Here is a 21,205-nt window from a genome sequence, read left to right as displayed (position 1 = left end):
ATAAAGGGCTCAGAGTCCTAGGAGGCGTGCTTCATCGATTTTAGCGAGTTAAGTGTTTGATGGACGTTTAAGAACACAAGTGCTACAAACGGTTAGCGCGGAACTCATCCAATCTATGTTGTAATACAAAACTAGGCGGCTGGGAGCAGCGCGCAACCTCTAAAAGGCTTTGCCCCGTGTTTCGCGATGATCACATTGGTCGGACTCGGAGCCAGTTGAGCGGTGTATTTGCTTGGGTTGTCAGAGGACGCGTCGTAGCGACAGCTAGGTTGTATTTATGGACATTTAGCATTAACGTTACCATTTGTGAGAACTTTATCCGCACAGGAAGCATGCTTGCTCTACAAAATTGTATTGCCATTTTATTGGTCTCTTTAGTCCTTGGTTTAGATTTTAAGGAGAGAGACAGCTTGACCGGCAACGCACATTCAACATTTGTGAAGAGGAATACAAAACTGGGAAATTTTCATAGTGTGAAGAGGAGATCCGCTGCGGAATGGCCCTTTTCAACAAGACACCACAAAGTAAGCAGGAGAAGCGCTGATCGTGGGGAAGACACCTGCGACGCGCTGCAAGGCTATGATGACCGGTTAATCAACAATACCCACCGCGTAAGTAAACCTTACAGCCCCGAACCATTGCGCCAGCCGATTCATTTGGGTCCAACATTATTCTAACAGTCTGGTGTCACACTAATCATATTTACGTTTTATTAGCCCTTCGTTTGGGCATACTGTCCAAATTTTAGTCCCGCTGTTGTAATGCTGGTCGGTAGCCTCTTCAAACGGATCGACTTTGTCCCAATAAGGGACTCTTTGAATATATCTACAACACTCACTTTAAAGAGTCCCTGTAGGAAGATTAATAGTTTTTTCCTCATCAGTCTACGTTATTCGGTTTTTCAGGTTAAATACATATGTAGCTAGCTAGGGTATGGATATCGAAAAATGTATCTCCTGGTACTATGTAAGTAGGAGGGTGTCATATCAAGTTTATCAACGGTGATATTCTTTCTAGTGCACTTACAGGTGAGCGAATCTCTCAAGAGCATGAAAACGGCAGTTTACTCTCTGTGCTTAATTTAACCCCACTCGACTACACATTACATCATGTTAAGTAACATTAATTATTTATTCTGCTTGTTAGCCTCGTTTCTCTTATACATTTCCAAGATTAAAATTGATATTCTGTGCTTGTTTTATGCATCACTGACTGCCCCTCTGCGGTAGAGCCACACCATAACGTCAGAAGCTAATTTCAAATAGTGTCGAAGTGAATTTGTGTTGTTGGAAGTTCCGTTCTCTGTTGTTCTACCGTCACAGACTTACAGTTCCCAATAAGATTTCTTTTAATGTAAATAACAAGCTCATTTAAATACACAACAACCAGCAGCTGTATCGGTCTGTCTGGTTTATAACCAGGCACGCTTAAACAAGGAAGTAGCCTACATATTCCTCCAAGGTTATTCCACAGTAGAACGTATTTGTTGCCTTTAGTCACACACGACGAGTTGCGGGAATATGCTGTATCTGGGGCTTAGAATCAGAAACAGGTCTTCTGGTGTATTTTTCACATTCCTTACAATGCTATTAGGACCTCATGACTACATTGTCTTTCCACTCTTGTGCCTTGTATCCATAATCTTAAACCTGATTAGAATGCCGTAGTTTTTCTGTTGTGTAGAAAAGATGTTGTCATATACAGATATTTGTCCATTTCAGGCATCAAATATTTTGATATACACCTGAAAAGACAGGAGAAGAATTGTCACTACCTTGCTGCATATTCAAATTTATGCAAAGCAGAATGAGGTAAACTGAAACTTCAAACAGCAGGATTCTCTGTACTTTTATTCTCTTCCTCAGTGACTCCTTACTCTTCAGATCCTCCTGTCTGTTTGGGACAGGAAGTAGGTCAACACCATACAAACTGCAAAATGGGACCCAACAAAGAGTTGATCTGAAAACTGAGGCTGTTTTGGCACTAGGCTTCTGTTGGCCACAGAAAGTAAAGGCTGAAACAGACACCTGTCCACAGCTGGTGGATTTGCTCCGGTTGGGAAATAGAGTTTGGTGTCCGTGACCATGTCTCCACAAAGGTATTTAGCTTTTGGGCTGCCAGGCTGTTATATATGACAGGAATAATTTTTTTTTCCCCACTTTCAAGTGTTCATGCTTATGGCATTTCAGACCACAGTGCCTCAGAGTGTGGGTATGATTTTGGAGCTGTATGGTGATGGGGCAGGCACCTCTCCTGACCCAGTACAGACAGGGTATTGAACAGTGTGTGACGGCTCAAATGCATGGCTGATTGCCCTCAGTAAGGTTCCAGAAAGCAGACCTCCTAGACAGCTTTCATTTTATCAGGAGAGCGGCAGGAAGCAAGTGTGCTCCCAGATGTCCACACATACTCTAACCTGAGAAGACAGAAGAACCCTGCAGTCTTGTCAAGGTCCTCTCAGTGTGTATGCTCAACTGGATTTAGAGCCTGGTTCACATGTGACAGAATCATCTATAGTGTCCATAAAGAGCCCTTAACAGTATTCTCGAGACTCTTGAGTCTCTGCAAGACTTACTGATGCCCTTATTATGAATATTTCTGATCCTGCTGCATCAGCTGGAGTGATAGAGCTGTGTGTTCGTTACTGTCTTTGCAGCTGGCTCTTCACTTTTCCAGCTTGTGTTTGTGTGCTGGGGAATCGGCCTGCGTGGTAGTGCTGGTCCTGCCCCTTTATTTCATCATGGTGGTGGTTTTTGGCTTCTTCACTAAAGATAAAGATGTTCTTAATTTGCATATGTCCCTTAAGATCTCTCTTAGAATTTAATTATCTCGGCAGATCCGTGGGAAATGTGTTTGACGTGTCATGCTGAAATTGCAATGTAATTACAGAGGCCAGTGACGTGCCCCACAGAGAGGTGCATAGTACAGGACACCCTCTGTCTAAAAGAACACCATTTTCCAGTTTGGGTTTCACATCATAATGTTGCAGCCCTAGGGCATTGTTTACTTATGATTGGATGAACTTCCTGAACCATGAGCCAATCACAAGAGCTGAATATCACGCTTTTCTGTTCTTCCCCACCCATGCCCAGTGGTGTGCGTGACTGACAGGGCTTTAACCAACCAAGCACTTTAACCAATGCTTGTGTAAAGTATGAGTGCACAGCGTGGAAGGAGAACTGTCAACAGCATGCCCCTTCCAGACAGACGTAACATTACCTGGGAAGGCCAGTTCATCAGTACCATTACTCTAAATATTACATCAAGCTAAGAGCTATAACTGGCTTGACACATACCCCTGTTGTGAGTTTCATACGGCACTATTAGTTAAAAAGCACAATCCACAGTGTGTTTTTCAGCCATTTAAAATTTTGGAAATGTGCCAGGGTGTAGGGGTAGTAGCTTCTGTAACTGCCTTGCTGCTCTGATGGCAGAATCTGCTTGGGGCATTTGGGTGCCATTGGCCCAGCTTTACAGAACAAAGTGCGTGCGAAATTGCAAACTACAGGAGGAGGCTTATCTAATGCTGAGGGAAATTAATACAGCTGACTCGCTGCTTTCGTTTGTTGCTTTTCAATGTTGATCAGCAGTTTCTCTCAGTGCAAACCAGTTCTTACTGGGTGCTACCCTTTGAGTGCCAGTGACCAAATCTGCAATTTAAAAAGTATGTTTTATGATTTATCAACAAAGGTTATGTTTTCTGGTATGCATCAATAAATTAGCATGTTTTATGATGTGAGTCCTATGTGTGTAATTTTGCTTACTACATCTAAGAAGTAAAAGTGGTGTTTGGCTGGTGATGCAGCTGGGGTTAGATCAGGCAGCACACTCTGCTGGTTCAGCACCTTTAGTGACTTCTACGTGTACCCCTGTGTGTTGTCCCCTGAAGAGAGCAGGTGTTACACAGACTCCAGTGATCCCAGGAGTGAAGTCATCTGAAGTTACCATACCAAATGCCATAGTGGATGAGTGGCAGCTTTAGTCATTCAGGAGCTGGGCTCAGCCTACCATTTCTACCCAGAGCTGCTGTTCTGCACAACCCCATGTTTGTACTTTCCCTCCTCTTGGTGGTTTCTTTTTCTGTAATAAATTGCAGGAACCTGGTGAACCAGCTTCTTAGGGATTTTGTCCAATTGCCCAGTGAACAGCAGTATGACAGCTTTGAAGGAGAGGCTGCAGATGGTCCTTTACTGCATGGGGAATTGGATCTTGGCCTGCAATCAATCTGAAACTGTTTTCCCCCTCAGTGCTGTTGCAGCCAGTATTTGATATGTCCCAGTCACCCAGGAATGTCAAGAACAAGGAAGTGCAGAGAGTAAAATGTTTAGAGCAACAGGCAGCAGAGTGATACGGGGGTAAGATAATAAGCGAATTGTTTCAGTAAACTATTGGTCCGTAGAAATGGACATAGCATACAAGTTTCCCTGTCTAAATAATAGTACTAAATGCAATGCAGCAGGCTGGTGAGGGAAGATAAACACAGTGGTAGATTGCAATGTGGTCAGACTGGTTATGCAGTGTGATGGATTTTGATGCATATCTTGATAAATGTATATGTTATGTTGTGTATAGATTTTTCAGTGAGTATCACAATCAATAATGTGTCCGATAAAGTTTCTTTAGCTTAACTTTTCACTTCACTTTTACTATTAAGATTTATATGTCAGGGCACACCTGAACCAGAGTCTGTTCAGCCTCAGGCTGGTGCTGACTAATGCTGGTTTGCGTTCTGTCTAGAATCGTTCCAGGTTCCAGTTCTAAAGCAGTGAAATACCCCTGAAGTCAGAGGTCTGGTTTATTTGTGTCTCATGAATCTTTCTGTCAGTCTACAGAGGTGATTTCTTAGCAGCCTGATGGATATATTCAGTTACAATATTCCCTTTAATATAAGCAGGTAGCCATTGCACAGATGAATGTAGGGAAATGAGTATAAATGAAGGGGTATAGTGATTGGAAATGGCCTGAACATGGACATCTCCAGGCTTCACAGAGTGTCACTCTCTCAGTCCTGCTGTAATGTTGCTGGTACAGTATTCTCACTATCTCCACAGCTGCAGAATAGCTGCTGAACTCTGTAGCGGGGTCATCTGTGTAATCAAGCCCTTTATAACCCTCACCAGGACCAGAACACCTCTCAGGGGAATGTGTCCCTCCGCTAGCTGAAGAAAATAGTTCTGGGTTGGTTCTGATCAGAAGCCACTCCAGTGTAAATTTAGGATGTCATATTGTTCATATTTTGACAGTTGGTGTTCAGAGCGGTCTTGGATAGTGCAGTGAGTTAGAAGTTCTCCTTTTTTTCCTCCCATGCGAGTGACCTTGATTATTCCCATTTTACCTGTAGTGAAAAATTTCTGGCCCTGAGTTCATTTTCTCTTCTTTCATGTCATTTCATATTATAAGGTTATATTATCATACTTTTATTCATATTCAATTTTCATATTATCAACCAACCAAATCTTAATGTGAGTAGGAGCTTGCCTGGCTTGCCTGACTCCAGTTGCTGTTCTTTGATATTGATTCATGCTATCAGCCTGTATTAACATATTCATATTTAATATACATGTTATCAGGTTAAATTCATCTTAATGTGGGTAGGAGCTTCTCTGGTTCATAGCTGACCTCACAGGCCCTTATCATCTGTCCTATTCTAACAGCACAGCGAGCTGCACTGCTCCATGGGAAAAGCAGGGAGGCACTTTCTTTCTTTTTCTTCATTCACAGATGATTCCCAGAAGTTGCAACATGGGTATTTGGCCCATGCTCTCTAATGCAATTAGTGTCATATGACTCCCATAATGCTCTGGTTTCTCTGTCCTTCTTCAGTGGGTCTTTGTTTGTACCAGCTTTAAATGACAAATTTTTCATAGAAACCTAAATTATTATGGAACTCTGTGGTTGTCTGTGTGCCTCTGAGTCAGAAAGCCACTGCCAGAGGAGCAGCAGTAAAAAGCAGGGAGTTGAAATCAGATACCCTATACACGCCCTGCTCGGATACCCTATACACGCACACCTTGCTTGGATACTGTATACACACATTACATTCCACCTGGGAGCTGGATTGACACCCTGGAGGTGTCAAAAACTCTGGATGTGTAAACTGTTACACCGTTCTATGTGCACTTACTGTATCTCGTCCAGCTGGTTGTGTTCTCGCAGTCCGGTACCTGCTTGGTATTGTATGAATCGGTTCTGTGGAATCCACCTTTGTGGTTCTGATGGCACCTATGAAGCTGCAGTCTGCTGAAGCTCCACCCAGCTGCTGTTCAAGCAGCAGCACAATCCCCATCAGGAGGAAGTCACCCTTGAATAAACAGCGCACTTGCCGTGTAAACATGTGAAACTCATGAGTAAGGACACATACAGGTCAGTGCGTGTTCCTGTTGAAGGTGATGGTAACAGTATATTCTGCAGGAGCAGTGATCCTGGCCCATTGTTTAACCTGAGGTAAATGTGAGCAGGACTACCTGAGCAGTTTCTTCTCTTCAGATGAAAGTGCTGTCAGGAGTGGGAATCCTGAATCTGGTGCCACTGTAATGAGTTATGGCAAGTTTGGAGCACACAGTGTGGACAGTTGGGTGTGGTAATGCTGTCAGAGTTTCATTTATGCAGTATACCCAAAATACACCATCTGCGATGATAAGTTTAGACATGCTAAAAATCTGTCAGAACATCTGACTGTAAGATCCCTGGAGTCACACAAGTTCAGAGAGCGTTTTCTGTGAAATGGCCACTAGACAAACAAAGGCCTGTCTCTTAAAGCCAACAGGAGCTCAGCCTGAGGGAGCCTTTGGATTACATGGGTGCTCTTTAACGGTGGTCTGCTGAAATATATATATATTTTTTTTTCCATGTTTGGTATTAGAGATGTCCCCTCCTGTACATGGCACTGGAGAAGTCTGAGCAAAGGCACCGACAAAGAAGTTCAGGGAAATGCGATATCTGTTAAAGGTTTCGGTGAACTTGAAATTTATTCAGAAAATATTTGGAGAGCATGAGCTAAACCACGCCCTCTTGGTATCCAGTGAGGGAGGAGTGCCAGGCATTGGCTTGAGCTGCAGATCATTATATCTGCCACTTGATTGGCTCTGTCAGAATCAGCTGTTTGTGTGTCTCCAGGTATTGTGCTCCAGACATGGGAGCATTCAGAAAATGTTACTGTTTTTAGGTACATGTGATTTACTGGGTTTCTCTTAAAAAGCTTAAGGGCTTGGAGGGCTTACGGTAATTACCACAGAGGCACCAGTGGGATAGAACAAGTCACCGTAGAACAAAGATCACTCACTTTTGAAGAGATAAATCACCTGCTGAGGGGCCTATCCCTAGCAGTAGAGCACTGACTGAGCTATTCTTTTACACTGTTGTTTACTTGAGCTCTGGTTCTAGTGTCAGTGCAGGATGTGTGTGGTTTTCTGCCTGTGTTTTCAAGTGGCTCAGTGTTGTGACAGGTGTCTTTCATACTCAGTGTCTTATTTAGTGCTTATTTCCTGGCTGTGATGTCATATCTAGTCAGTGGTGTGTGTTCCAGCACCTTGGCAAAGGGTTATGAGTAGGTGTGGTGTTCTTAGTGGTGGCAGGTGGCCTGTCCATTAGCTCTGGCCTCCTATTTCTGTAATGACAGAGATCAACCTCTGGAACAATCTATTCTAGTTTTGTTTTTATGCACAGTGATTGGCCAGGTTGGCAGAGTCACAAGTGAGATCACAGAGGATGAGGGGGCAGTCTAATGTGAAATCAACTTTTTTGACACTCTTAGTTAATATTGAAAGTTGGCATGTGTGCCTCTTTAGTTGAGAACTTTTAAGGCCAAACTCCATTTGGTACTAAATATTCTTCACATGGGTCTGTCCATATAAATCCATAAACAAGTTTTGTTGCTTGAGCTTTTGATGTTTACACGGTGATAATAGATCCACATGCTGATGATAGATGCCACTGAAGATGTATCCTACAGCACAGTGATGACAGATGCTGTGACTGGTATGACTAGAGAAAGAGGTGAATCCCCTGAGCTGCCATTTTACTGTTGTTTGCTTTTAATCCCCTGATTGCAGGCCCTTTTTTATTTATTCATTTTTTTTATCGTGCATTTCCTTGCCTGAGATCTTTTTAACTACTTGGGTGTGTTTAAATTGATTACAACCCTTACAAGTGGCCATTTGCATTTAAAGTATTTTCATGCAGTGTACTACTGAAAATACAAAGTATGGTTTAAATGCGTGCCCCTAGGTTTCTGCAGTCATGCCTCACAGTTCACTGCTGAATGAGTAGACACAATATCACCTCTCTCTGCTCACAGCGCCCGTCCTGCCAGCTGGAAGCAGTCCATTGGAGTATGGTGTGTTTTTCATGCTTCAGAAACCATACACTGTCCGGGCTTTGGTTCAGCAGCCATTTGTCCAATTGCAGAACACCACATGGCCCAATGATGGAGCCCAGAATGACTGAGTGTATTAGAAACCTCCAGCTCCCTTTTGTCTTCACAGTAACATATACTGAAGGAGATTTTTAAAAGTGCTGTGTGTGAATGTAAAGCTAACCTCTCTCTCTCCCCCCAGTTCATCTTCAATGACCTGAGTGGCTCTGTGTCCCTGGCCTGGGTGGGCGACGGCACCGGGGTGAGTGTGTGGTGCTTGACCTTTGGCCCTCTTCAATGACCTCTCGTTCTCTCCCTCTCTCTCCCCCCCTCTCTCTCAGAAATTCTTTGCTAGCAGTATTTCAGATACTTTTATATTGAGATACTTTGTTCAGTATGATATAGCAAATCAAAGAAATGAAAAATCCTTCTGATAATGTGGTGATATCATAGTGTTGCCATTATTGGTTAGGAAAGACTGAGTAACCAAGTGGCTTGTTTTTTCTCTTGGTCATTGTCGGGAAATGACATGGCTGAATCCAGTCTTAGGCTGACCGAGCCTCTTGGACTTAAGCGATTCAATTCAAATATATACAGTCCTGACTGTTTTGTACTGCTGGATTTTAGCTTTACTGGGGTAGAATAAAGTGACAGAAATCAAAGCAAGCTCCACGACCACATAGCTGGGGAGGAAGTCATGTGTTGACAATAGTGGAATGCAGGTTATTTGTGTGGAAGTCCTGTTTCTCCTGCATGCTATGGGACTCTCGCTTCTGCTAGCAGGCTGCGTCATTCCTCATTTGGCCTTAGGTCATTTCAAAGATAGCTTTGTGTCTGCCCTACCCACATGAATGGTGTTTGTCTCCTCTCCGGTGTGAAAAACAACCAAAAGTCTCACGGACTTGCCCTCCCCGTCCCAGTTTGTATGATTAAGTCATGGTGATACTCATGGCATGTGACCGAGTGGCCTTCATGTGTTCATGCGGCAGAGAGGAACAGGAGATGGGGATAATGAATGAGATTACTGAACCAATCACATGAGAGAGCCCCGGAAATCATGCGTTTCTAAAGGGATCACATGACTGTAGGAGGTATGCACTGCTCTAAGCAGAGAGCAGATGCAGCGGACCGCCTGATGCCCCAAAGGGGTGGAAGACTGCAAGTGCTGCCGAGAGAGGGTTCTCTCTTTTCTGCAGCCTTGCTTTATGACCCTAAACAGCCACCTCTGTTCCCCTCTAACTCTATGCCAAGACCTGGCCCTACCCAGCCTGGCATCCAGTGCTTCTCTCCCTATCTCCCATACTCCCACTCTCTCACCATAACTCATTGTCTCTCTCCATCTCTCCCTCTTTCTTCCTCTCTCTCTTTCCACCCCTGCATGTGTGAGTGCGCACAGGCATTGCTTGCATGCGTGTGTGTGTGTGTGTGTGTGTGTGTGTGTGTGTGTGTGTGTGTGTGTGTGTGTGTGTTTGTGTACACATCCCTAATTATGCAGTGACTTAATGTTCCTAAAAATAATGTTTTGTGACACATAGGACAGCTTGGTGAGCTGATGTACTTTGCTGCAGACCCCAGTGACCCTTTGCATGCATTGCTGGTGTACTGCTCTGACAGCAGCTCCAATTCATTATCACCAAAAATACAGAACTAGCCTACCAAGTTTAACCATGTTTTAAATGTATTTTAAGGATGCATGCTTCTCGGGCTCATTGTCTGGCTTTAACCTCGATACAGGTGGTGCTGGCCTTGACCACGTTCCAGGTGCCATTCTTCCTGCTCAGGTTTGGACAGTCCAAACTCTACAGAAGGTATGTGCCCCACAGCCTAGCTCAGCATGACTTTAAGAACCTACAGCTATGGAGGGGACCAGTGGCTATTCCTAAGTCAACACTGATGCATGTGAAAATATGGAATGAATGAGAACCTGCTAAGCTTACTGTTGGATCTCAAATACATACCAGAGCATGTCTATCTCTTTCTCTCCTTCTTATTCTCTCTCTTTCTCCCTCCCTCTTCTGGCAGCGAGAACTATGGGAAGTCCTTCCAAGATGTCACCAACCTCATAAACAACACCTTCATCCTCACAGAGTTTGGCATTGCGATTGGCCCTGAGAATTCTGGGAAGGTGAGGAAAATGACTGGGAATCTTTAACAGCTGCTTTGCTGATCTCTGAGAGCACCAGAGCCATGCTGAACTCCCAATTTTCAGAGCTGCATGTACATTACATTGCATTACATTACATTACATGCATTTAGCAGAGGCTCTTATCCAATCCAATGTAAAAACATTCATGCAGCTGCAAAACAAACAGGGTCATGAAATGAACATCAAGCTGCTTTCCATAAGCTGTTTATGCACTGTGCTGTTGGAAGGAATCCTTTAGCACAAGATTTCCCTCAAGCAATAGAAGGCAACACCCATGACTGTGTGTATTTAGTGTGTTTACTCAGTTTCCTGTCTCTCTCAGGTAATCCTGACGGCCGATGTCTCAGGTGCTCAGGGCTCCCGTATCTTCCGCTCAAAAGACTTTGGGACGAGCTTCACCCACACAGACCTGCCCTTCAACCCGCTGATGCAGATCATCTACAACCCCCAAGATGCCAATGTTCTCATGGTGCTGAGCATCACGGTACAAGGGCACGCCGCAGACCACACTGCACAACTCACAGCCACACCACGACCAACACCAAAAGCACACAAAGATGACTCCACAGGCACACCCCAGTCATGTAAACACTGCTGTTTTAAAGATTATTGCTATATAAATGATACAACTTTGCAATTTCCACTACCACTGTCCAGCATCCATCTTAGCATCATGGTTCCACATCCATTTTTACATTACATTACATTACATTACATGCATTTAGCAAATGCTCTTGTCCAGCACAAAATAACATAAGTGTATCCATTCAATTTGAATGGGAAACAGTGTCAGACCAGCCTAACAACACTCCCAGACCATTCAAGCCCTACCACAAGTTAACTTGTGCAACCTGACTACACAAGGGAAGGCAAGTATACTACCATACATCAGTCACTAGTCACTACCAGTCATCAGTCACGTTTTAACACCACTGTCCAGCACCTATACCCTGAAAATATGTAGCACCCATATCCACCCTCAGGTTTGTATTGCTGTTCATAGGGCCAGTTCGTAGCTCAGAGCACTATAAATGATATGGTTTTGTCCACACTGTATAACAATCCACTTAGATTTATTGAACGCTGCCTTTTGGAAGCCAGTGTTTTTTACGCATGCTTGTTTGTCACTGAAGAAAGGGATTTGTCAGTTAAGCACAAGATCCAGAAACAATGAAACCATTCAGCATGTGTTATCTTATGACAGATCTGTGAGATACCCTTTCCTGTGCACACTAATGTGTGCAATAAAACAGGCTGCTCTTGTGTCACCACAGGACCTCGTGAACCTTGAGATGTGGTCAACTACACAAATGTTTGCCAGCAATTTAATCGGTATCCTGTTAGCTGTTCGCTGTGTGCGTCTGCAGCAGAGTGGTGGCTAGTGTGGAGGGTGCTGTCAATGCTAGCAGCTCATGAGAACATTCTGGTGTTGTGTGGCTTGTGAGATTTCAGTGGAGAAAAACCATAAGGTGGTGCAGTTCACAGTTCAAAAGCCATGGTTGTCTGGCTAAAAGCGTCTTGGTGCTTCGTTAACTTTCTCAGTATGTCATCTAGGTAATTGCGAGTGTATCTCCTGGTAACCATATCCGTGTGCAAACCTTCAGTGGAGGCCAGGCTCCTGAACTGAATTTGTTGTTACTGTATTCCAGAACGATCTGTGGCTGTCGGAGGACTTTGGGGAGAACTGGAGGAAGATCCATGAGTCTGCATGTCTGGCTAAATGGTGAGACCTCTACTGGTTTGGCATGCTCCTGTAATGGCCAGCCTGGTTTAGTTTGTTTTGTAAATGAGTGAATTTTTCTGATGACACTGGAAAAGTGAAATTGTTCTCCAGAGGATCACATGGTGTTCAGTCTCCATGGAAACAGCTGTGGTAGCAATTTCAAGTCATCACTGCATTGCTGAGTGAACAGAGAACAGCAATGAGGGTAAAAATGTCAGTTATACTTTGCCAGAAATGAGGACCTTGGTATACAGTGCCTTCCTGCATCACAGTAGAATTGCTCGAATGGGACTCGGCAAAGGTGTGATTGTACGCCCTGACTTTGGGGAAACACAGGAAGAGCGTGGCACAATTATTTATGTTTTTATTGATGTTTTCTCAGCCATAAGGATCGCAGCAGTTAGACCAAAGTTCACATTCAACCAGGGCAGGGTTGTACCTGAAGGCACGTGAGAATCTTTCCTCGTGCATTAGAGAAACACTGGGCTGAAGGCCAAAGCAGCTCTCTCTCTGGGACAGTAGGGAGAGGCTGCACTGAAGAGTGCCTGTGGAGCAAAGGAGCTGCACATTCAGAGCAGCAGGAGTTATGGACCAAACACAGTATTTTATACTGTCTAGAGATCTCAGATGAGAGACACACACAGACACACACATATACAACCAAGCACAAACACATATATATTTCCTGGGTTTGGTAAATTCTATGTAGCCTCTCAGTTTGATACAGAGTTGAAAAGCTGTCATGCACAGTCTCTTATGTCTGTCTGTAATTCTAGGGGGTCTGACAACACCATCTTCTTCACCACCATCTTTAATGGATCCTGCAGTGAGTGACCTCTCAGCACATGGATGTAAGTAGGCTTTCATTGGCTGAGCATGTGCAGAGTCCTCAGTCTCGCCCTTCTTGTGTTCGTGTTTCAGATGACAGAGGCATGCTCGAACTGAAGAAGACCACAGACTACGGAAGGACCTTCAAGACCATCGGCAGCAAGATCTTCTCCTTCGGCTTGGGTGGCCGATTCGTTTTTGCCTCAGTCATGACCGGAAAGGTAGGAAATCTCAGTGTGTTTATGTGGGTGGGTAGTATAGTGTATAATATGCATAATGTGTGTGTAGTATAGTGGGAAGCGTGTGGTATAGGGTGTAACGCTTTGTGTGTGCGGATAACAGGGTACACTGCGTATGATCCACGTGTCAGTAGATCAGGGCGAGTCCTGGAACATGGCCCAGCTCCCCGCTGTCGGCCATGAGCAGTTCTACTCCATCCTGGCAGCCAGTGACGATGTGGTCTTCATGCACGTGGATGAGCCGGGAGGTCAGTGAGCCCTCTTCCTCTCCTGTTCTTGTACCTACCATAGTGCACTGGGGTAACCCACCTTTTCCATACAGCCTGTGAGAGAGCAATCGCTGTGAATCTCAAAAGTGTTCACTTCTAGCCCCTTTTGTGTTTCAAATGTGTACAATTCCCTCCACAGACACCGGCTTTGGGACCATCTTTGTGTCAGATGACCGCGGCACGGTTTACTCCAAGTCTCTGGAGCGCCACCTCTACACCACCACAGGGGGCGACACTGACTTCACCAATGTGACATCTCTGAGGGGGGTGTACCTCACCAGCGTTCTGGCAGAGGGTACGTCTGGAGAAAGGGAGTGAGAGAGAGAATATTTACCGCTTAAGTCTCCTTCAGTGGAGTCTCTCCTCTTCGTTGAGTCTTCAGTCCTCTCAGTCTGCTTGTTGAAAGGGATCCAGGAAGAGCAGGACTATCCGCAGAGTCAGTATCCCCACAGGCTGTGTCTGAGGGGCTGTCCCGCGCACAGTGCTACCCGTTGCATCTGGAGTTTCCCCCATCTGTGCTGATGTATTGCATGGCTGTGTTCGCAGAGAGCGTGTTCTCAGAGAGGCCCCTTAGGGGCAGCACATTTGCGGGGGGCCCTTGATTCACAGAGTGGAGTTTCCAGGCTGCTTGTCGTTCCCTGCAGCTGTAGACTAATGTTCTCTCAGCTCTGCTTTTCACTGAAACACTGTGTGGTAAGGTATAGGAAACCTTGGTAAAACATTCCTGTAATATCAGCTGGTAGTGATTGGGCTGTGTATGATGGGCTTCCCTTCACATCCTGCAGATGGCTCAGTGCAGACTGTCGTGACCTTTGACCAAGGAGGCGAGTGGAAACCTCTGCAGAAGCCCGCCAACAGCAAGTGTGACTCTACTGCCAAAAAACAGGACCAGGTGTGTGTGTCTGTGTGTGTGTGTGTGTGTGTGTGTGTGTGTGTGTGTGTGTGTGCGCATGTGCGAGTGTGCGAGTGTGCGTGTGTGTGTGTGCAATCCTAATGTCTGTCTCCTCTCTCTACAGTGTAGCCTGCACATCCACGCGTCATACAGCACATCCATGAAGCTGAACGTCCCCATGCTGCCACTGACTGAGCCCAACGCTGTGGGGCTGATCCTGGCCCACGGTACACACTCACTCATTGTCCCCGCCTACTCATCAGGCCCTGTCCACCCATATACCCCCAACCATCTGTGACTCCGCCCACTCATAGCCCCCACCCAATCATGGGCTGTGCCTGCTTCACTCTTGTGTTAGCATGATCTTGCAGCATTCAGTACCACTGAATCACACCTCTCATTCACAGGCCTGTGAGAGAACAGCAGCAGGCTGCCTCTGCCTTCACATGGTCATTCAAAGAGTGTGTGTGTGTGTGTGTGTGTGTGTGTGTGTGTGTGTGTGTGTGTGAGCTATGGAGACACGTGAGAGTAGTGCTGTCCAAATCATTGCAACGTTGTTTCCTTTTTCCTACTCTCACGGCTTGCTCAGTAATGGTGCAGAAGCGTTGGGTCAGGGCTGGTGCAGAAGCGTTGGGTCAGGGCTGGTGCAGAAGCGTTGGGTCAGGGCTGGTGCAGTGCGGAGCTCTGTGCCTGCACATGGCTGCATATCTCCTGCTGTGTCAGTATAGCAGCCTGCTTTTGTTTAACCAGGCAGAGGAGGGAAAACAAAGCCACCCCTTGCACTGTGTGTTTTGGCCCTGTCTGATACGGCATGCATTTTGTAACTGGGTGTGGCTCCATCCTGTTGACCTTCGACCTCTCATGCCTGTCAGGGAGTGTTGGCGATGCCATCTCAGTGATGACGCCGGATGTGTATGTGTCAGACGACGGGGGCTACTCCTGGCTGCGGGCCCTTAAAGGCCCCCATCACTACGCCATCTTGGACTCTGGTGGCCTGCTGGTAGCTGTGGAGCACAACCCCTCCCAGCCTATCTCACAGCTGAAGTAAGCACAACCACACTGCACCACCTGCTGGAGGCAGTCACCACCATCAGACACATGGCTAACTGTGACATGTCAGAAATGTAAAAACATCTCCTGGTCTGCATAAAACTCAGCTGAGTAAATGAATTAGTGTTTAACTAGCTGTGGCATGTTAAAGCCGTATGGATATGAGTCTACTGAAACCCACCTTGCCACAGAAAGACATGAATATGTTTATGTCGTGTGTTGTGTGCTGTCTGTGTTGTTAGCCTGGTTTAACACTGTTGCTCATTCAACTTGAATGGATACAGGTATATTGTGCTGGAAGTCACTCTGGATAAGAGTATCTGCTAAATGAATGTAATTGTGTGTGTGTGCGTGTGTTTGTGTGTGTTGGGTACGTGCGGCAGGTTCTCCATAGACGAGGGGCAATGCTGGCACAACTACACCTTCACCAAGGAGCCGCTGTACTTCACGGGCCTGGCGTCCGAGCCTGGCGCCCACTCCATGAACCTCAGCATCTGGGGCTACCGCGAGTCTCTGCTCAGCCAGTACTGGGTCTCCATCACCATTGACTTCAACCAGCTGCTCAGCCGTGACTGTGAGTCCTCACGTAGTGCCCGACCTGCTTCTCAATCACATTGTTACAAGACCTTGCAGAGCTGGATATTCCTGTTTTTCATTCTGTGAAAACCCGTGCTATTGGTCAGGACTCAAATGGTCATGCGCAGTGTGATCATGTATCAGGAAGTGACGCAGAAAGTTAACTGCAATGACATGACCGTATTTTACTTGAAAGTGTATCAGCGGCTGCTAAAACCAAATTGTGGTTTGTTTGATTCATACAGAAAAGTAAGGATGATGTGCATTGCAGATAGAGCTTTGCTAAGGACTCAATCTGTCTGAGCTGCAGGAGTCTTTCTCTTTCTCCGGATTGCTCCACATCTTCACATGCTGTGAACAGAACAGTGTGTTTGCATTTGTTTTGCATATTTTTTAATTATGTCATCAGAGACAGACTGAGCTTCCCCCCCCCCTCTGTCTCCTAGGTGATGAGAAGGACTACGTGCAGTGGCTGGCTCACTCTGATGACATCAGTGACCCAAATGACGGCTGCATGCTGGGATACAAGGAGAGGTTCCTGAGACTGCGCAAGGACTCCGTGTGCTGGAACGGGCGTGACTATGTGGTCACCAAGCAGCCATCGCCCTGCCCCTGCACGCTGGATGACTTCTTGTGGTGCGTCACTCTGCCACGCCTTCTTAGGGGTCACCTGCTGCATTCCTGAGCCAGCTTTTCATTGGATAATCACTTTGTCCTCCTCAGTCAGCCAGCGCAGCGTTACTAGGATGCACCCTTTGAAAAATTGACCTTTAAATGTATTTAATGACTGATGACAAATTCCCTGGAAGAATGTTGCCCCATCGTAACATTTAAAGGGAAGACAAACATAATATTTGTATATGTTAGTTCTGCTTCCACATTTGAAGCCGAGTTGAGGTAATGGAGTAATGGAGCAGAACAGAGCAGCTGCTGTTGTGCTTACAGTATAAATAAAGTAACACAGAGCTCGGTATCACAGTTACCTACTCGCCTTATTCACAGCAGACACAGGAGTTCTGAATAAATTACCTTTAAGAGCTCCTGACCATTGATCTGCATGTTGTTCTCCATATATTTCAATTTTAAAGTTGTGTGATCTGTCATTCAGTATATGTGTTACATGTTTTTCTGAAAGTTTAAATTTGCTATATTATTATGTCGCCCTGGTTCATGACCCCTTCAAAAGCACATGTCCCAGGTGTGATGCTCTGGTTGATTTTGTCCCATCCTGCCTCTCACACAGTGATTTTGGCTACTACCGTGTGGAGAACAGCTCAGAGTGTGTGGAGCAACCTGATCTGAAGGGCCATGTGCTGGAGTTCTGTCTGCACGGCAAGAAGGAACAGCTGCAGACCAATGGGTAAAGTTCCTTTCCTGTGTAACACTCTAACGCCTCAGCTGTGTCCTAGCAGGTAGCAGTCCACTGGTTCCCTCAGGTATGTAGCTATAATTAGTGGGAGCATGGGACCCACATGAAAACATCCCACAATAGCTTCCTCTCTGACTGTGCATATGTACAGTGCTTCTGAGTGGCTCAGATCGTGCATGCACAGACCTTATAGTCCAGGTTCAAACCCAGTTGTGTCATCAACCAATAATGGCCTGAAGCCTACAATGGTGGAACACTCTGGCGTCAGTCCCCAGGGATAGGGGTGAGTAAGGACACCCTGCGACTTATTTGGGTGTCTGAGCTACTCTGATGGCATCAGGATGATCTGCCTATCCTCCGATGGCATTTGCCTCCTGGAGCACTGTGGGCCTTTAGTGTGAAAACTTGTGCGTGTGTCGGACTGCATTGATTACAAAAATAGAAATACAAAGTGCATGCAAATGCCATTGATAACCGATCACATCTGCTGGTCCTGATACAGACAGAATGATGGACAGTAAGAGGCCAGTAGTGACAGACTGAAACTGACCATCGCTACTGTTTGCCTCCAGTTACCGGAAGATTCCAGGAGACAAGTGTGAGGGAGGGGTCACACCAGAGCGCAAGGAGATCGACCTCAGCCAGAGGTGTGTCAGTAACCTGTTGGCACCAGAGTTACAGGTGAGCTTAGACTATGCCTGTCTTTTGTAACATTGTAACTGTACTGGGTGAAAGTGTGTGCGCATGTCTGTTTGTGGGTGTGTGTGTGAGAGAGTACATTGTGTGTGACTGCATGCATGTGTGAGAGACTGTATTTCTGGACTCTGTAGTTGTCTCTTTCCTCAGATAGCCCACTCCTGCAGCTTGGAAAGTGTGTGTGTGTGTGTGTGTGTGTGTGTGTGTGTGTGTGTGTGTGTGTGTGTGTGTGTGTGTGTGTGTGTGTAACTGTAACTGTTCTCTCTTTTAGACGGCCAGCTCATCCAGTTCGATCCCAGTCATAATTGCAGTCATTGCAGTCCTGGTGCTCAGTGTGGTGGGCGGGGTTCTCTTCATCAAGAAGTACGTCTGTGGTGGCAGGTCAGTAACTCCTCTATTCCATCAAATACTCAATTCAACCAATCAGCATTCACTGTTCTGCAGAGTAAAACAATTTGATTTGTTCATCAAATCAGTGGTTAGCAACACATGGTGGTTCCAGCCATCATAAGACTCAGAAACGGTAGTGTCCAGCATCCATGCATCACTTCCCTGCCAGACTAAAAGCAGGAGTCTGTGGTGCAGCATCAGCTTGTCTCTGTCATTCGTTTGCACTGTAAGTCAGGTCTTTGAACGGGGCCCCACTGAGGTAAAAGGGCAGCAGGTGTGTGGTGTATCAGCAGGTGTGAGGCGTGTTACGGATGAACCGGCTCTCCTCTGCTGCAGGTTCCTGGTTCACCGGTACTCAGTGCTGCGGCAGCATGCCGAGGCCAATGGCATAGAGGGCGTGGATGAGCTCGACACTCAGGCTGTGGAGTCCCCCAAGAGGGATTACCATGACGACTCAGACGAGGTATGGACCCGTGTAGGGGCATGCACACAAATGCAGACCTGCATGTGTACAAACACATGAACACGCACACCCATGCAAATGTACACACGACCACAAACACACATATGCACGGAGATGCACAGTAACCATCCATAGTACACCGTGCCTTGACTTCAGTGCACTCTTGTAACATATCAGTTGAAGGCGGACAAAACAAATGTCCGTACTGTTTTTTGAGGATATTAGCTGGCCTGAGCTCAGCCTGAGGTACATTTACTAAAGGCGATCATCACAATAAGCTGGTCTGAGTTCAGCCTGAGGTACATCTCCTAACCCTTGCTTTCTCTGCTGTTTGCATTCAGGACCTCCTGGAATAAGAGGATGAGCCAGAGCCATAAACCGCCAGAAGAGACAAACCACCTCTTCTCCCCCGGCATCTCCCTTTCTCTCTGTCTTCCTCCTCTTCTTCCCTTCTCTGTCCTTCCCACAATGCCTTGCTTCCCTCTTTTCTTCACTTGCGTGATAATTCCAGGTGGCTGCACTCATTCTTTCCACCTTGTCCCAGAATATCAAGAGATGCGGGGGATTGGACAGAATTGGAAAGGGGGAAGGGGCTATAGTCTGTGAGGGATTGGATGGAAGCGGAGAAGGGAAGGAGCTATGGCTGCGAGCATTGGACAGAAGCAAAGAGGGGGGAGGAGCTACTGGCAGCAGGGGATTGGACAGAAGCATTGGGGAGGAGGGGCTGTTGGCTGCAGGGATTGACACGGAGAGCTGGGGGAGGGGCTACTGGCTGTGGGGAGCTGCCTAGCTCTGTGTCCTGAAAGTCCTTGAGTTTTATTTCCTCACAGCTTTTTGTGAGAAGGAGATTGATCCACCCCAAACAGAGACAGTGGGAATGAGACTGCAGATTCGCACTGTTCCTGAGACATGGCTGTCCTGCCCTGAGTGCTCATCCAGTACCAACGCTCCTGATACCTGACCTGTGAGAATGGAGGCTATCCCAAAGCCTGATTTAATGATGTAACGTTTTGTCTACTGTAATCTAAGAATTCCCTTTTATATTTGAATGAAAAATGAGGTGAAGTTGAATGCTGTGTCCAGATGACCTCTATAAATGCTGTGTATATTTCTGATTTATAATGTTTTCTGTCTGACTTGACCAGAGGATTTGAATAAGAGAACATGTGCTTTGTTTACTGTTCCATACATGAGTGAATCACAGACATTTCATCACAAGTCAGTGGATTCTGGAAAACTGTGTTAGTCTTAAACTGCAGGTCCAAATATTAAAGGAAAATATCCACACGTATACAAAATCTGAAGCAATAAAAAATCAGCTGCAATATTTAATCACACTTCTGTGAATGAGCTGAAGTTGAATCATCCTCTTAATGCAATCACTATATTTCCAACTGTAAGCACCCCTTTACAAGTAGAATTTCTATAGTTAGAATATCCACTACATTTAAATCTGAAGTAATGAAGCTCACACAGCTCTCTGATTTTACTTTAAAATGTTAGCTTAGCTATAAACATTAGCTTCCCATAAAGCAGCTCTCAGAGCAGTCCGTGGTGGTCCACTTTACCGCTTTGTTCTGTACTGTTTTAGTAAAGCAATATGATTGGATATATCCCAGGCAATTATCTAAACCTTTGGAATGAACAGGAAATAGGAGACCGTTAGCATGCTGGGAGGATTAAGGGGATTATAACGAAATTACTGTTATAGGCTGACATAGATAAACGCACTTCATCACTGTGACTGGCCAAGACAGAAGGTGTACCTTTCCCTCCTGTTTAGTCAGTATGTTATAAGAAAGTTTAAAAACCTATTTATAAATATATACTGTACATAAAGGTTATACACAATATTCACAGTCTGAGTACTACCTGCTGCAGAGGCTGCTTTCCCAAAAGCACAAGGTCTTTGAAGTAGTTATAAAAATGTAGTGATTACTACTCCTCCTCTCTTGAAGTGCACTGCAAGGCTAGTCATAGCAACGATTTGGGTAGTAGGCCATTTTTAGCTTGGGTCAATCTTTTGTAAAAGCTGTTGCTGCAAATTCACTCTTTAAAATACTCTTTTAAAGGTTTTTAAAATTATTTCATAACAGAAAAGCTAGACATTAGTAGTATGCATCGTCAACATCACAACTTGAGCCACATACCGATTCCCACAGACCTACCAAAAATGTAAAAATGACTGCTTTGCATGTGATAGTGTAAATT

General features: G+C 45.5%; 1 protein-coding gene across 1 annotated transcript; it reads left to right on the top strand.

The window, feature by feature from the left end:
• LOC118780469 (sortilin-like) lies at window positions 1-19,977 on the top strand. The gene is made up of 20 exons (XM_036532963.1): window positions 1-611; window positions 8,556-8,615; window positions 10,088-10,161; window positions 10,376-10,478; window positions 10,822-10,983; window positions 12,149-12,222; window positions 12,999-13,048; window positions 13,144-13,271; window positions 13,393-13,537; window positions 13,698-13,853; window positions 14,344-14,450; window positions 14,575-14,677; window positions 15,323-15,494; window positions 15,884-16,074; window positions 16,523-16,712; window positions 17,320-17,436; window positions 18,018-18,126; window positions 18,413-18,522; window positions 18,868-18,994; window positions 19,336-19,977. Exons 1-20 carry the CDS (start codon window positions 333-335, stop codon window positions 19,348-19,350), a joined length of 2,472 nt encoding a protein of 823 aa, XP_036388856.1. The 5' UTR covers window positions 1-332; the 3' UTR covers window positions 19,351-19,977.
• Window positions 19,978-21,205: the final 1,228 nt, after the last annotated feature.

Source organism: Megalops cyprinoides, chromosome 7, assembly GCF_013368585.1.
Source record: "Megalops cyprinoides isolate fMegCyp1 chromosome 7, fMegCyp1.pri, whole genome shotgun sequence".
Lineage (NCBI taxonomy): Eukaryota > Metazoa > Chordata > Actinopteri > Elopiformes > Megalopidae > Megalops > Megalops cyprinoides.
The sequence above is the reverse complement of the archived record's forward strand: the minus strand, read 5'-3'. Positions and strand labels throughout refer to the sequence as shown.